Here is a 16,549-nt window from a genome sequence, read left to right as displayed (position 1 = left end):
TTCCAGCTATCTATAAAACTAATTAAAGATAAATAACGTTACTTAATCAAAGACCGTAATTATTTTTCCCTCTTCATCTTCATTTTGGTCCCCAAAATATTCGAATTTTCGTACTAAACACGCATATAGTACCTAGTACCTATCAATTAATAATATATATTTACAATAAATGATTATTATTAAAATAAAGTAAAACCTTTATTTAAAAAATGTAGAGGTTCTTTAAGATTATTTGTTAAAACTTTAATCTATTTGTGATAATAACTATTTTACATTTAATATTTATAATGTTTTAAGATTTTGCCAATCTCCCTTACTGCCTTTAAATACATCTGTAGCCAATTAAACAAATAACTATAATGCCATGAAAAATTATTTATTTTTAAGAGTCTAGTTAAGAGTGTTCAATAAATATGAAGTGGTAATTTTTCAATAAGTTTTAAATTTCAAGTTTAAGTTCATCTAGTGAAGAACCAACAACAAATATGTGTACTTACTTAAATCAAAGAGGTGCATAATTTAATACATGTTTTATTTCTATCAAAATCGATTTAACAGGAAAATGACAAATGATAGGTAATTTAAAATAGAAGTTAAAATATTAATATTTTGATAAGCATATAATTCAATCATTGTCTGCATCGTTCTTACTATTTTGTTTTAAAGATTTAGATACACTGAAAATGAATGCTTGATGGATTATGAACAAAAGTAAATATAAGACCAGAATATATTAAAATTAATAATAACTAACAAATAAAAACCTGACATAAAAATTAATTAGCATTTTATTTATATTATATTATTATAATTTTTATTTAAATATAACCTTAAAAATTAATAGCACATACATATTTAGCAAAACTATGTTACACAAATTATAGCTGAATTATAAATAATTGAACTAATCACTATCACAAAATACTAATAAAATACTTAATTATATAAGTACTGAGTAAATTAGTTATATTTATGTAAGTATTGATAATATATGTTAAAAATATAGTTAGGTTAGGATCATATTCTCTTAGTCAACAAAAAAACCAGTCATATTTGTTTTATAAATTATAAATTTAAAAAAATGTAATTTGAGTAAGTGAAGTCGAACAAATGTTCAGGATAATTTGAAAATTATTTGTGTAAAATTGTTATGAATGTACCAAGTACTCTTTATCATAATTAAATTTAGCTTAATCTAAACACTTAAATAGGATAAATATCTATAAATGAATGTTGTATAAAAACTAGTTTATACATTATAATAATATAATATATACATTACAAATAATTAAAAATATCCAAGGAAGCATCCACTTAAGCTTTTGCTATGATTAGAAATAGTGTAAAAACAATACATTATTTTTTTCAATAATATTTCCAATTGCTCATTGTGTTATAACCTCATTAATATTAAGCAGAGTTCCCACTACTGATAAACTTGCTACTCAAAAAATCAAATGGGCCAATAATTTATGTGTGTTCAAGATTATTCATCAATACATTGACAGTTCTTTTGACTTGCAACATATTTACCAACTATCTTAATAAGACTAATCAGTTATAAACTGATCGTTAACTATGTAAATAGATTGTTTATACGGCATGGTAAGTTTAAATAGCTGACAAATATTTGGCAAGTACATCAGTAGTAGTAACTCGGCTTTTTGTATAATATTTTTGGTCCCATATAAAGGACAATTTTCTAAAATAAATACAATAAAAATTAATGTTGGGTCATGTTAAGCTTTACAAGGACAATAAAAATTTGGTTTTAATACAAAAAATAACAAAGAATAAAAAGACAGAACGTAAATATATAGAAATAAACTATAAAATTAAAAAAAAAACATAAAATTTGAGCTTATTGTATTTACTTCATATTTTATTCTAATAAAAATAATTGATGATGCTGATTCTTACAACATAATATTTTTACTAATATTTAATTTGGTTTACAATATACTTACTATATACTTTTTACCATATTGATAATAACTTTCGCATATTATGTTTACAAAAATTAACAAATAACACAAGTTGTATCATTGTTTTGTTCATTGTATTACAACTAAAATCACCATTATCATAATAGTTAACATTAACGCATCTAACAGTAAATAGCATATTATATGATGGACACATCCGCTTAAAATCTATAACATATTATAAAGATAAATTCACGAAATCATTTCATTAATATTTAATGAATCTACTTATCAGGATTAGCCGATAATAATAAAATAGCATCTATTTTTTTTTAGAAATAGCACTCCTTCGACTAACACGGCCACAAAACAATCCAACTATAAATATTAGTCCCGTGAAAGTGAACAAAACAACTATAAGATATTTCTTGGAAGGTGATTTGGCAACTTGTCCATACAACTGTTGTAAACTCTCTGGATAAATCTACAAAATTGAATTAAAGTATTATAATTGAATTTAATTATAAAATATGGGGAACCATGAAATTCAAAAGTATTCTGGTAATGAGAACCAAAATTTTTTTATATAAAAATAAAGTAAGTGTATCATACAGATAATAAGTGAAATACTAAAAAGAAATTAAATAGAGATTAATAACTTTTATGTATAAGGTATGTTTTCTAACCAATGCTTTAGCGTTTTTAAACATTTCCATCCTCTGTAATAGCATGTCGTGACATTTAGCACTGAGCGTTTTAGTTTTTGACTGAACAACAGCTTGTAGGCATTGTAAATCTGTTCAAAAAATAAAAATAGATAAATATTAATTGTAGATCAGATAATGAAATTTTGGACATTTTTAGACAATCTTGTAATTCTGAAAAAAATTTTTACATATATATGATGCATTAGAAAACTAAATATTCAACACCTGTATCCTAATTAATTTTTACTATTCCGAAGTATTCCAAAAAAAAATTGCCAGAACAAATGTTGGCTATTTTATATTGGTCTACTTTATTGCTTAAAGATATTTAAATTTAAGATAAAATAAACAATAAAACAAGTAACAAGGATACATTGGAGAAAAATCATAGACATGGATACTAATTTTACTTCAATACTACAAATAATAGAAGTTTAATAATAAATTATATAGAAATAATGTGCATTTTGTTCTATGATATATTATCAACAATTTAAAACATTTTAAGAAATGAAAAATAAAGGAATGTATTTTCAGGATATAAACTTAAATGTTTCAAAAAAATGAAAATGCAAATTTTTAAAAACATTTTTGCTATTTAGTATCTTACATTTAAAATATCGCTTCATATAAATTAAATAAGTATGAATACAATAAAAAACTTACGTCTTCCTGCTCCTTGAGGAACTTCATCACAATACTTGGTAATATCCAGAAAACATGCGCGTTGCAACAATGGATCTACATTTATATCAGCCTTGGATTCTTCAATCAATCCAGCTACTTCTAAACGACAAGCCCGACTTTCTATTAACCCATGACTCATTGCTTGTTTTAAACATTCTTCCACTTGTCCAGAATCCTCTATATCACCATTACCTTCATTGTGCTCTTCTTTTCGACAGAGCTCTTTAATCTATTTATACAAAACAATCAATAATTTTTTTCTTTTATTATGAAATAAATAAGTCATAAAATACTTCAGTTGTACAAAGACTTCGTAATAATGGATTTAATTTGTAATTTAATGCAGATTCACGTAAAGTTATTGAGACTTGTTTCTCGCATTCTGGTTTAAGCTTTCTTTGCCGAAACTTTTCCTAAACATTTAATTATTATATTTAAATTTAAAAATAATATAGATCAGTTAAACAAATACAAACTTTTAAACATTGTAAAACTTTTCCATTATACTCGGACTCTGGGCGTAATTTAGCTAATATTTGACTACAATATAAATTGATGTCTGCTTGACAACTATGGTGTAGTGCTGGATCTAGTCTATAGTCATCACTTTGTTCAATCATACGTTGAATTACAAGGGATTGACATTGTTTTTCAAATGTCAGATCATGTTTGAATTTCTAAAACCAATTTTAATTATTTATGATTTTCTTATTTAGTTAACAAACGTTAAAAGAAAAAAAATAATTTACACAATATTTATTTTTATAAGATATTTAATACATTTAACCATGAATAATACCTTTAAACAGCTCAAAGCTCGAGATGAATTTTCTTCTTTACAGTATAGTTGCAACATTTTATGGCATTTTGTTAACAAAACATAATCTGATGAACTGTCAGTCAAATCTTGTCTCTGAATTAAAAATATTACTCGATGACATTGATCTGACAATAAGCTTTTGTTCATTTCAAGACACACTAAAATCTAAAATATAGAATAAAGGGAATAAGAACAATAACTAAAATTATGTTCAACAATTTTAAGTGTTATTTTACCTGTGCTGAACCAGATTCCATATTAGAACAATGTTTTGCAATATCATTTTGACAGGACTTTTTTAAAACTGGATCTAAATCTATTAATTCACGTTGTTGTAATAATTGAGCACGTAATTGTTGTCGGCATGGTTTTGTAACTTTATGTTTAGAATCAGTTATAGTATCATTACGCACTACTTCACTTAAACATGCTACAACCTAAAAAAAAAAAGCGGGTAAGTCGTGGATGTCGCTCTGCTGTAAAGTAGGTTAATGTAATGGATGGGATTAAATTTGAATGCAATGATAGGTATCATTGTTTACGAAAAACGATTCTGAACGGAGATGATTTGTCAGTCTAGGATATATTATATTTAAATATTGTCATATATTCTATTTTGAAACAAATATTTTATTTTTCAATTAAGACGCATTTTGATAAGGCATGGTTAATCAATTAGTGTAGTTATCATATTTCAAAATACCTTATATTATCATAGATATACGAATACCTGGTTTGAGGATAAATCGTTATCATTACGCGATTTCATAAAAATTTAAAACTCAAACGCTCAAAACATTTTTCCTATAATGACACTTCAAATTTACTCTATAGCTATTTGAAGTAAAACTTATGGAAAATTTGGTGTTAAATTTTATAAACTTAGATATAAATACAAACAATATTATGAATTTTGAACTACAAAATAATTTGCAAATATTCATGGTTTTGACGAATTTTTGTCAATATTTGAAATTCAAATGATAATAAAAATTTAATTTGAATTTTCGGTGGACATTTTTTTTTGTGATAAAGATTGACAAATTCGTAAGGAATCTTGTATTAAATTTTCAAATCTTAGATTTAAAAAGAAAATTTTTTATGAATTTCTAGCTTATAATAATTTGCGAATTTTCGTGATTTTTACGTATGTTGTCAAAATTTAAATTTAAATGCTTGTAAAAAAAAAAATGTGACTATACATTTCTTGTATTTTTCAACTGCTATTGTAAAAATATATTATGAGCCTTGTATTAAATTCTCAAATCTTAGAATTAAAAAGAAAAACTTTTATGAATTTCGATCTAAGATAATTTTAAAATTGCCGTAATTTTTACGTATTAAGTCAATGTTTGAACTTCAAATACTAATAAAAAAGAATTGTGCCTATGTATTCTTATAATTTTTTAATCACTATAAGAATAACATGAGGAACTTTGTATTAAATTTTCAAGTATTTTGATAGGGCCAAAAATTTTTTATCGACCCTTAAAAAAAATTTTTTCAGACAAATTGATAATTTCAATCGTCTATAAATATCTAAAAAAAAGTCAAAATATTTTGAAAATTAAAACATGTAAAAAAAACGCTAACCTAAATAACTGATAAAATTTTCAAGTATCTACGACATATACTTTTTGAATAATAACAAATATTTAAAATCGTTATCGTTAAGCTATTTCGTAAAAATTTAAAATTCAAACGCACTTAAAATTTTTCCTATAATGATGCTTTGAGTTTTCTCTAAAGCTACTTGAAGAAAAACTTATGGAACACTTAGTGTTGTATTTTAAATCCTTAGTTATAAACGCAAAAAATTGTATGATTTTTCAACTTCAAAATTACTTGCAAATTTTCGCGTTTTCGACAGATTTCGTAAAATTTTGAACTATAAACGCTTATTAAAAAAAATTGTGACTTACGATTTTTAATTTTTTTAAGCTACAATAAGATCAACTCATAAGGAACCGTTTATTAAATTTTCAAGTTTATTTGGTCCAACATTTTTTTACTGACACTTCAAAAAAAAATTCTCAAAAAAATTTCAGTGGTCTATAAATAACTCAAAAAAAGTCGAAAATTTTTGAAAATTAAACTGTATATAAATATCACTAACATTAGCACTACCATAAAAATTTGGTGAAAATTTCAAGTATTTACAGTGATAAGTTTTTGAATTACAACCATATAAAAAATCGATTTGGTCGAAAACTGGTTTTGCGTAAAAATTCCCGTTTTCTGTCATTTTTTTTTTGTTTTTCTCGATTTTTTTGAAAACTGTTGGAAAATGTTTACTTTTGACCTCTATAATGCACCAATGATCTTCAATTTTACATCGGAAACCACCCCCAAAGTTTGAAATCGAAGCATTATTTCGACTAGTTATGCTGTACACACACACACACACACACAAAAAAAAAAAAAACACACATCATTGTAAAATCAATACATTCATCACTTCGTTCAGAAACTAAAAAAATAATTATATATAAATTCAGATATAAGGGAACAGCTGTGCACATATTTTATTAGTCAGAGCTGCATGAATCTACTTACCTCTGGTTTGGTGCGAGACTTGGGGCAATACCTAATAACAGTTGATCGACAAGCTTCTTTGAATGATAAAGTAAAACGGTAATCATTCATAGATATTAATTGAAAATGTTCCACAGCAGCACGACATTTTAATTCTGTTTTCATTTCTGGATCGTTTTTATTTTTGATCAAACAGTCCATTACATCATTTTTACCAATTTCATCTTTAGATAAGAGTTCAGCCTATGTCAAAGAAAAATAAGTAATAGATATACTTAAGAGGACGCTACACCCGCATACATTGTCTCCGTCTTACAAGTGCGTAACATACCAAATTTTATGCTCAACAGATCCCGTTTAGCTCCGTTAGTTAAAAATTTAGAGTAAATTGACCTCTTATAAAAATTAAAGGTAACATTATTATCGAAGGCATGACGTAGGCCTTTTTATTATATTTTAATTTTAAAGTGAGTTATGTGTATTTTAAGATATACAAACAATTTAAAATTTTAAAATATACATAACTCACTTTAAAATTAAAATATAATAAAAAGGCCTACGTCATGCCCTCGATAATAATGTTACCTTTAATTTTTGTAAGAGGTCAATTTACTCTAAATTTTAAACTAACGGAGCTAAACGTGATCTGCTGAGCATAAAATTTGCTATGTTACGCACTTGTAAGACGGAGACAACATAATATGCGGGTGTAGCGTCCTCTTAACAATAAATATTTATGTTTCTTAGATATACCGAACAAAATTGTTGAATGAATGGTTTACAATGTAATCTAATAACAGGGTTTAGCTGAATATCTTCAGCTTGTGCTTCTGTCCACAGCCTAATCGATTCCTTACATTCTTTGGTCATCTTTTTGCTGAAATAATAATTTAATCAAAATAAACATATTTTATGAGTTAATTTATATAAACTGTTATTCTTTACTTATTAAAATGGTCTTGTAGACAGAGCATTTCCTCTCCGACACCAGTTTTCTTGTGACAAAAGTTTGGGAGATCCTTAATGCACGCTTCCGCAATTTCTGGGTTTAGATCTACACTAATAGCTCTTTGAATCATAACTTTTCGTACTTGATCTTTACATTTTGGTTTTAACTGTTAAGAGAACATTTTTTAAATAAATATAATATTTTACTATTATTAATGATAAGATGTTATTATATATATATATTTATACTTTATATTTTGCTCCAGTTGAAGATGATGTAAAAGGTCGATAGTACTGAGTAAGACAAGGCAAAATCAAATTTTCTTTTGATTCTTTAATCCAATCTCCAGTAGCTTTGCAAATTCTTGACGCATCAGAATAACATGCTTGATATAATGCAGGGTCTAATGTGAAATCGCGATTAATAAAATATTGAACTGGCAGTAATGCATTCTTGCACTTATCTTGAACTAATCCCACAAATAACTTTTCCAACAAACAAGATATTACCCTAGTTTTAAAAAATATAAAAAATTAATACATATCTATCGATAATTATTCATTGAATATAAATTAAATTAAATTACCTGTTGTAACCAGGAGGTATATCAGAGCAATATTTATCAACTTCAGACTGACACATTTCTTGGAGTACAGGATCTACTCTCCAGTCTTCACCAATATTTGTGATGCGCATAAGTTTTTGTAACTAATTATGATTAAAAAAATTACATGAAATAAATATAATAATATCTCATAAGTCATAACTGTATGAAAAAAAAACATACCGATTTTTGACATGACTTATCTATTCGGTTTTTTTGACGTGATGGCTTAGAATGGTCCATTAAACAATGTATTGTTCGTCTGCTAACCTCATTATTTCTACAATATTTTTCAATGTCATTAGAACACGTTGAAACAACTTCTGGTGATAAATGGTGGTTTTGGAGTAATAATTTTCGATGTTCCATTAATTCAAATTGACAATCCGAGGATACTTTACTGCCTAGAAATTAATTGCAACTATTAAATAACAACAATGATTATACAATAGTTAGGTACATTAAAAATAATGATGTACATAGTTATGTACTATCTTTATTCATTAATTATTTCCATAGCCATTAGGCTGTGCCCTAGGTAAGAGTTCTAACAGTACATTACCTACATAGTTAAATAAATAGTGATTTTCTAAACTTGGATTATCGTGAACGTAAAATTTTGCAATGTATAAGGCATAAACAAGAGATATAAGTGTAAAGTCCTCTTAAGTAACATAATTGTGATGTTTTAGGTTGTAACATTATTAAGACTCATTACCCCAAGGAACTTTACAATATATAAAAAAATATTATAAAAAATCTTTACATCCCAACATTTTAGGGTCTGCATTCAATATGGTTCTAACTTCTAAGATGTTTAAAAGTACAAAAAAGTTTTATTACACATACCAAAGAATAAACAAGATATTTTATGTTTGACAGACTTTGAAAAATTGCCATCTACTTACATTTGAACTACCTATTAACAATATTACCAATAACTTTAAGGAATTTTAAATGCATGATTATGGTAAAATATATTACATATTAAATCCTGTCACCTTTAAGCAAATTTCTACCTTACCTAGTTTTTAAGAGGACGTGTTGTCTCCGTCTTACAAGTGAGTAACATAACAATTTTTACGCACAGCAGAACACATGTAGCTTTGTTAGTTTAAAATTTAGAGCAAATAGACCTCTAATAAAATTTAAAAATATGATTATCATCTAGACAACCTCACATTATTTTTTAATTTTAAAGCGGGTTATGAGTAGATGTAAAAAGATGTAAAAATGTCACGTCCTTTTAATGTTTTACTTTTAAACAATCAATACCAATATTCAGTATGAAAATATATAAATGTTTGTCTAATTGTCTAATTAATTTAATGCTTTTAGTATTTTTAACCTTACCATTATGTATAGCATTTTCTAAACACAGCAAAAGTTGTGCCAAACGAACATCCTTATCATCAGATACTAATCTTCGACAGCGGTATGTGCGAATGTCTTCTCTACATGCCCTAGTTAATCCTTTACTGACTCTAATATTGCCAGAAATCAATTTTTCTCTCCTCCAAAGTTGATTTTGGCACTACATATAACATTTTAAAAACAAATAAATAATACACTTCTATGATTAAAACTTAAATAATAAAATTACCGGAAGTGACATTTGTCCACTACCAATATGTCCAGCAAGACAGTTGTAAACAAGACCACTACCAGTTGCAACGTCAGCACATAATTTCTCTTTATCTTTTAAGCAAGCCATATGAAGGGAATAATCAAATTTTATATTATCTGCTTGCCACTCGGATAATTTATAAACCAAAGGTAAACATTGCTTTGGAGAGAGCTTGTCTATATTAGATTGAAGGCATTCCAATACACGTCCTCGATACAGAGTCTATAAATAAAATAGTATAATATTTACAATACCATTTTATAAATTAATTAAAATAATACATACATCTGTGACAGAAGTGTTGTAACAATGAAATTTTTCTATATCATCTTGGCATGCGTTTGAAAAATTTGTGATTAATCTAAAATCAGAAAATGCTATATTTTCTATTCGCATTATTAAATGAAGGCAGTCAGCATTTCTAATGCTCTGTTTTTTGTCAACTATGCAACCAAACCAATTCTTGTCTCGTTCACAGTTGAGTTTTTCAATTTCATATCTACATTTAGGCCATAATACAGCTCGTAGATTTTCTTTTGCAATAAACTTTTTTAAATGAGTCCATATGGCTTTTGGACAGTTGCCTGAAAAATCTGAATCCTAAAACAATAAAAATCAGTAATTAAATTATTAAAACTATTTTTTCACAATTAGTAAGGTAGATGGTATATTTTTACAATGCTCAACATTTCAAAAACTGACTTATAAAATATGAATGAAAATATGCTTTACACAATTTGGAATTATTTGATGATTTTTATTAAATGCCAATTTAATAAAATAATTAGGTTCAAAATAAGCTATAATAAAAAAGTATACACTTGAATATCAAGTGGTAAATTTAATTAATTAATCATTCGGTTGATTTAGATCAATAAGTAAAATTTTAATGGAGTTATACTTCATAATTATCTAAGTGATTAAAATGTAATACATAGTTTATACAACTTGCACCAGAAAATCATTTTATCAAAAAATTAAAGTTTTAGGTAAGATCTTATTTGATGTCACTTAAAAAATTAAACTTGTTGCTACTAAGTACCTATTAATATGTAAAGTATACAAATATTTGTTTTAATAACTGATAGTTAGTAAGGCACAAAATAATATAAAATAAAATTCTAGCCCCTATTCCAGCATCTTTGTTAAGTAATTAAATTACTAATTAAAAGTAGGTAAGTTGGCAAGTTGTTGGAAAAATCTGATTTTTAAAATAATATAAAATAAATTATCAATGGTTCTATATTTTTCTCATGTTGTATACACATTTCATTATTGGTTATTCTTTTCAACATCATCAATAAGCTTGTTGTCTCTACTTTGAATAAAAATCACTACATCAAATTTGTTATAGCTTTAGCACATGTGATACTAAGAAAATTAAACCTAGATGACTATATACCTATTTAGTTAAATGTAATATGTTTAAATTGGAGTTACATTTGAAACCATAATTTATTTTATTCTCTTAATTATTAAGTTATTATTTTAATAACAAAATTGTAGAAAAAAAAAACAAGTGGGCATCAATAGTATATGAAAATAGTACTCAATCATTGATATTGATTATGATTATTTACATGAAGAAAGTTCATTATTTTTAATTTATCAATTACCTAATATACATACACCTTGGATATTATATAAAAATATATGGCGAGTGGTTATACTTGATTATTCTATTCTATTGGAGTGTAAAAAATTACCTCATAGAGCTGTATACATTCCAGAATGTCAAGTTTTGACATGGCCGCAGTGCCTGCGTTGGCACATCTCAATTTCAAGTAATCAACGCACGACGGTTCGGCCAACAGCGAATCAACAGCAGACGCATGGGCCGCGCTCAACAGCAGCAGCAGGAGCGAAGCGACGACGACGGGCCCAGCCATGGTTTCTTAGTGATCACAAATGGGGGCGGATCACTGGTGACGGCTCGTCGACGGTCGGGGATGACGTCTCGAGGGCGACATAACGGCGCAACCACTTCCGGATCGTCGGGACGCGGAAATGACACTCAACGACGCAATTGCTATCAATCTGCGGAAACGACAGCGACAAGCACCAGCAACAACAGAACGACTCGTTCGTATTGTGGCCAATTAGGAACTTATTGTATGAAGTACGGACGGTTCTTATCAGCAATAACGCGAATCTCTGCCGGTACGCAACCTGCTTACTCGGCTTGTTATTCCGTATCACTCGTTATCATCGCCATCGTAGTGTTATTATTGCTGACTGCTGTAGTGAAATATTTTGTGATTACCGATAGTCGTCTAAACAACAACAAAACAATCACTATCGTACTTAAATCCACGACGACAACAACAAGGTGAACAAAGATCCAAAGTTATAAAATATTATCATTATCATCGTTATTGCGACGTCGTTGTCGTCTCGGCGATGACGGAAAATCAATTGAAATGAAAATCGCAACGAAAAAATCGACAAAAATGTATTTCGAACTAAAACTATTCCGGTTTTGATGACGGTCAGTGGCGGAGGTGGCATAGGACCATTAAAATTACAACTAATAGCAATGGCATATTATCGTAAAAATGTTAATGTTATTTTAATTAAAAAATACTAATTATAATATAATAGCAGACGGCGGCGCCGATGGCCTACGCCCTTTACGGCGAAAACGAATTACAACGTGTCGATTGTCTGTGTACCGCGAACCTAGTTTGTCGGCACCACGCAGAGCTGCGTAGGTATTTTTGTGATGCAAATGAAACATTGATACGTTTCGTCGTTTAAAACAATAATCAACAAATGAAATTGATTAAAATATTATTAGGCGCCAGGATTTCATACCTGGTAAGGATAGGCGTGCGCATACTTTATTCGCAGGAGATGCCATTATGCCAATATAATTCAAAATAACTCAATTTTTAACTCTCTTAAAAAAAAAAAAAAAACATAAATCAGAATTTTTTTTCTAAAAAAATGTAATACATAACTACAGAACTCTCTGTTACGTTTGTGATAAAAATTATGATAATATTGATAGTTTTCATTACTAAAAGTAAAAACATAAAACAAATAAGCTATCTGAGTAGACTGCAGGGGATGCCATGGTACCAGCTATAATAAGGTGTGGAATGCTCCACACTTCTACGCCAAGTATACAATAAATGAATAGTTTAACTATATCTACGTGACTACTACATAGGTACATAATATTAAAATAATATTGTGTCTTATCGTATTGCACATATGTACTAATAAGAGACAATGGAAAATATTTTGTAAAAAGGTTTTGATGTTAATTTGAATATTTTCAAATTTCATAAAACCTCAGGGAAGGCCAGTGGACAGGCCAAGAAATATTTAGGGAGGACAATGACAATGGTCACTCTATATTGGGCACATAATATATTTGTTGCTTTCCAGTTCCCGGAGTTAAAGAGGACAATAGTTTTTAATTTTCAAACGATTTTTTTTCTAGACGTGTGTGTATACCCTACATTTAATCGTAAACGAAAATGGTCTAATACTAGTTGCCTCCCAAGTCCCAATTGTCAAGTAATAAATATAAAATAGGTATATAATATTCGTATACCAATTTATAAATAACTCAAAATTTTTACATACGTACTATCAGGGCCACATTTATAGGGAGGGGGACACTGGCTTTAACTGCCCCGGGCGTCAATATTTTGAAGGCACAATAATTTTGTGATTAAAACTTTTAAATTTGAATGATAAATTATGTATTTTGCTGTTCGAAATTTAAATAACAAGAGAATTATTAACATATCTATTCAGGGACGGATCTTTGATATTTTTTTTTTTTTTTTTTGGGGGGGGGGGTTAGATTGCCTACTGTGGGGCGTGGGCACATATAAATTGTTTAATTTCAATTATAATTCAGAGGGCTGCTACACCACTACAATTTTTAAGCAGTTGTATATAGGCTAGGTATCTACATATTACTTATAGACTATAATCTAGTGGCGTGTATGGTGTATGTGTATCATGTGTGTAAAGTAAATGAACATACTACATTAGTGTGTGAGTTGTGAATTCCACGAAACTTTAAACAATAGTAATGATAATAACGCAAACAATTTTAATAACTGCAAAACATTGGATTACGATTTTTTAACCTTCCTGCGTCGTGCTATCGTTGTCAGTGCTGAAGAACATAGGCAAAACTAGAAAATTGTATTAGGACAGGCCAAATGAGAATTATGAAAAAAAATTCTAATTATAAAATAAGTTTTTTTATTTAAATTTTAAATTTTATTATGTCAGTATATTATCCAGTTAGTATTAGGTCAGGCCATGGCCTTAGTGGCTTGACCCGTAGTTTCGCCTATAATGGGAACAAAACGATCTTCATATTGGACTTTATGGTACCGCCGAATGTGACCCTAGATCGTATACCTGAAGTTAAAGCCATAGGACTTCCAATAAAACCACTGAAGGGACTCTGCTGCACTCCGGTCAAATACACAGAGTCCAACGCATAAGATGTTATGGAAAAGGGGGACTAAGAAAGTTGGAACTATTGTTCAAACTTCAAAGTCGATAGTTAGACATTTTTGAATAAATTGATTATATATTTTACATACAATTATTTAAATAATAATTAATTTTCCTTAAAAGGAATATTAAAATTCAGTTAGACTATAGTTTAAAAAATAAGTTTCACTGTTTTACAGTTATAGATATATGATGACTTGCCCTTCCTTGAGTCAAGTCTAATTCTTAAGTAATTTCAGTGGAATAAAACACTTACGATATCACCTAAACAATTAGGACAAATCATTAGATGAATTTTATAAAATTTTAATTTGTATAATTTCTTAAATAATGTAGAAATCATATAAAATGAAATGTATGTACAATATTTATATAGTGGGTTTAATTTCTAATTTAATATAATTTCAGGCTCGTGGATAAAAAGTACAGTTGTTACTCACAGAACACAAATATTTTGAACGGTTCGTATGTATTCAAATACATTAAAAATTAGACAGTCATAAAACCTACTACTTTGGTATAATATATTAGGTACTTATATTTCATAAAAAAAAGTTATATAAAAGGTTATATGCCTAATACTGTAAAACAGTTGGTCATCAGTGAGACTTATTTTTTTAAACTGTACTTTAACTGAATTTTAAAATCTCTTTAAAGTAAACTTAATAATTAGATAATTGTATGTAAAATATATAATTACTTGTCTATCAATTTGTTCATAAATTTCCATCTGTCGAGTTTGAACACAAGACATCTGTATTGATGTGTATTGTGGAGTTATGTGTCAAACAATAAATAATTATATAGTTACACATTTTAACTACCTATAATAAATATTTTATTTACAGAAGTATTATATTCAAAGTCGACGGATGGGTATTTTTGAATAAATTGATAAGCAAATAATTATATATTTTACACACAATTATCTAACTAATTATTAAATTTTTTTTTTCCGTTTGAACCGACAGCAAGGGAAACTAATTATTAAATTTACTTTAAATAGATTTTAAAATTCAGTTAGAGTACAGTTTAAAAAAATAAGTGTCAATTTTTACAGTATTAGGTACAACTTTTTTTTACGAAATACCTATGAGTAAAGCTATATTATACCAAAGTGGTGAATTTTATGACCGTCTAATTGGTATCACGTCAATTGTTCGTCGAAAATAAATCGCGCGACAGTTGTTCGCGTGACAATTATTCGCAGCAAAATTATTTGAATAAGACAATTATTGTTCGTAAAAAAAAATAATAAGACTTGATTATCATGTAATATATTTTGTAATCCATACGGCAGTTAATAAATAATATACTATTTGATTTAGTGTGAAATGTGTGAACTGTGAAGTTTTAAAATCATATCGATAACGTATCTCGTTATCGAACATTATAATTTAATGGGCACAAAAATCCCATTGTGTTCTGGAATAGTAGGTATCTACTAATAAAAATACTAATACTAACACATACTTGTCACAAAAATTATACAACAGTAATTTTGACCATACAATTTAATTTTACCCCAATAAATATTTGATTACTATGGTTTTAAAATACGTAAAAAGTGATCGCGGTACAGATATACTCGTACATAAAGTTACATGTTCTATTGCGAAAAACAGACGGAAACAAAAACTTATTGGAAATGTTCATTGTATAAAAAATATAAGTGTGGTGGTCGTTATCATGTGGAAAATGACGAAGTTGTCAAAAGTTATGAATATATTATAATCATGTACCAGATAATGCTCAAGTGGAGACAAAGGAATTAATCTATAACATTTTAAATTTAAAAAAAATATGTGCAGATTATAATAACCGTACAACAGTTGATTATCTTCGTGGTGTTGCATACAATTTTCAATTGCAATTATAAAAACTATATTGTAACTTAATATTATTGACATTCACAAACGTGGAAAAATATTTAACATGTATTTTTTATGTATTATTAGTATATTATTATTATTATTTATTTATTTATTTATTTTTATTTCATGTTATGTGAACATACGAACAATGTATACACGAACAATTTTCGTATTCAAATAATTTCCAGGCGAACATTAGACGCGCGAACTATTTTCGGCGAACAATTGACGCATATCCGTCTAATTTTAATGTATTTGAATACATATGAACTGTTAAAAATATTTGTGTTCTGTAAGTAAAAACTTCAATTTTTATCCACGAGTTTTAGAAAT

At 27.6% G+C, this 16,549-nt stretch overlaps 2 protein-coding genes across 3 annotated transcripts in view; both read right to left on the bottom strand.

Moving 5' to 3' along the window:
* The window catches only part of LOC149061589 (zinc finger MYM-type protein 1-like), a 72,065-nt gene that overhangs the window by 29,659 nt on the left and 25,857 nt on the right, over window positions 1–16,549 (bottom strand). The window lies entirely within an intron of this gene.
* Window positions 771–12,288, bottom strand: Glg1 (Golgi apparatus protein 1). The gene is made up of 17 exons (XM_089218238.1): window positions 11,561–12,288; window positions 10,140–10,454; window positions 9,831–10,076; window positions 9,581–9,761; window positions 8,411–8,631; window positions 8,210–8,331; window positions 7,872–8,133; window positions 7,620–7,789; window positions 7,428–7,551; window positions 6,696–6,917; window positions 4,376–4,576; window positions 4,119–4,304; window positions 3,796–3,996; window positions 3,613–3,732; window positions 3,299–3,548; window positions 2,612–2,721; window positions 771–2,409 (listed from the first exon to the last, which is right to left on the bottom strand). Exons 1-17 carry the CDS (start codon window positions 11,741–11,743, stop codon window positions 2,248–2,250), a joined length of 3,276 nt encoding a protein of 1,091 aa, XP_089074364.1. The 5' UTR covers window positions 11,744–12,288; the 3' UTR covers window positions 771–2,247.

Source organism: Diuraphis noxia, unplaced genomic scaffold (genome assembly GCF_037042655.1).
Source record: "Diuraphis noxia isolate RWA-SAM2 unplaced genomic scaffold, SU_Dnox_SAM2 contig0001, whole genome shotgun sequence".
NCBI lineage: Eukaryota > Metazoa > Arthropoda > Insecta > Hemiptera > Aphididae > Diuraphis > Diuraphis noxia.
Note: the sequence above shows the minus strand (reverse complement) of the source record. Positions and strands in the feature narration are given on the sequence as shown.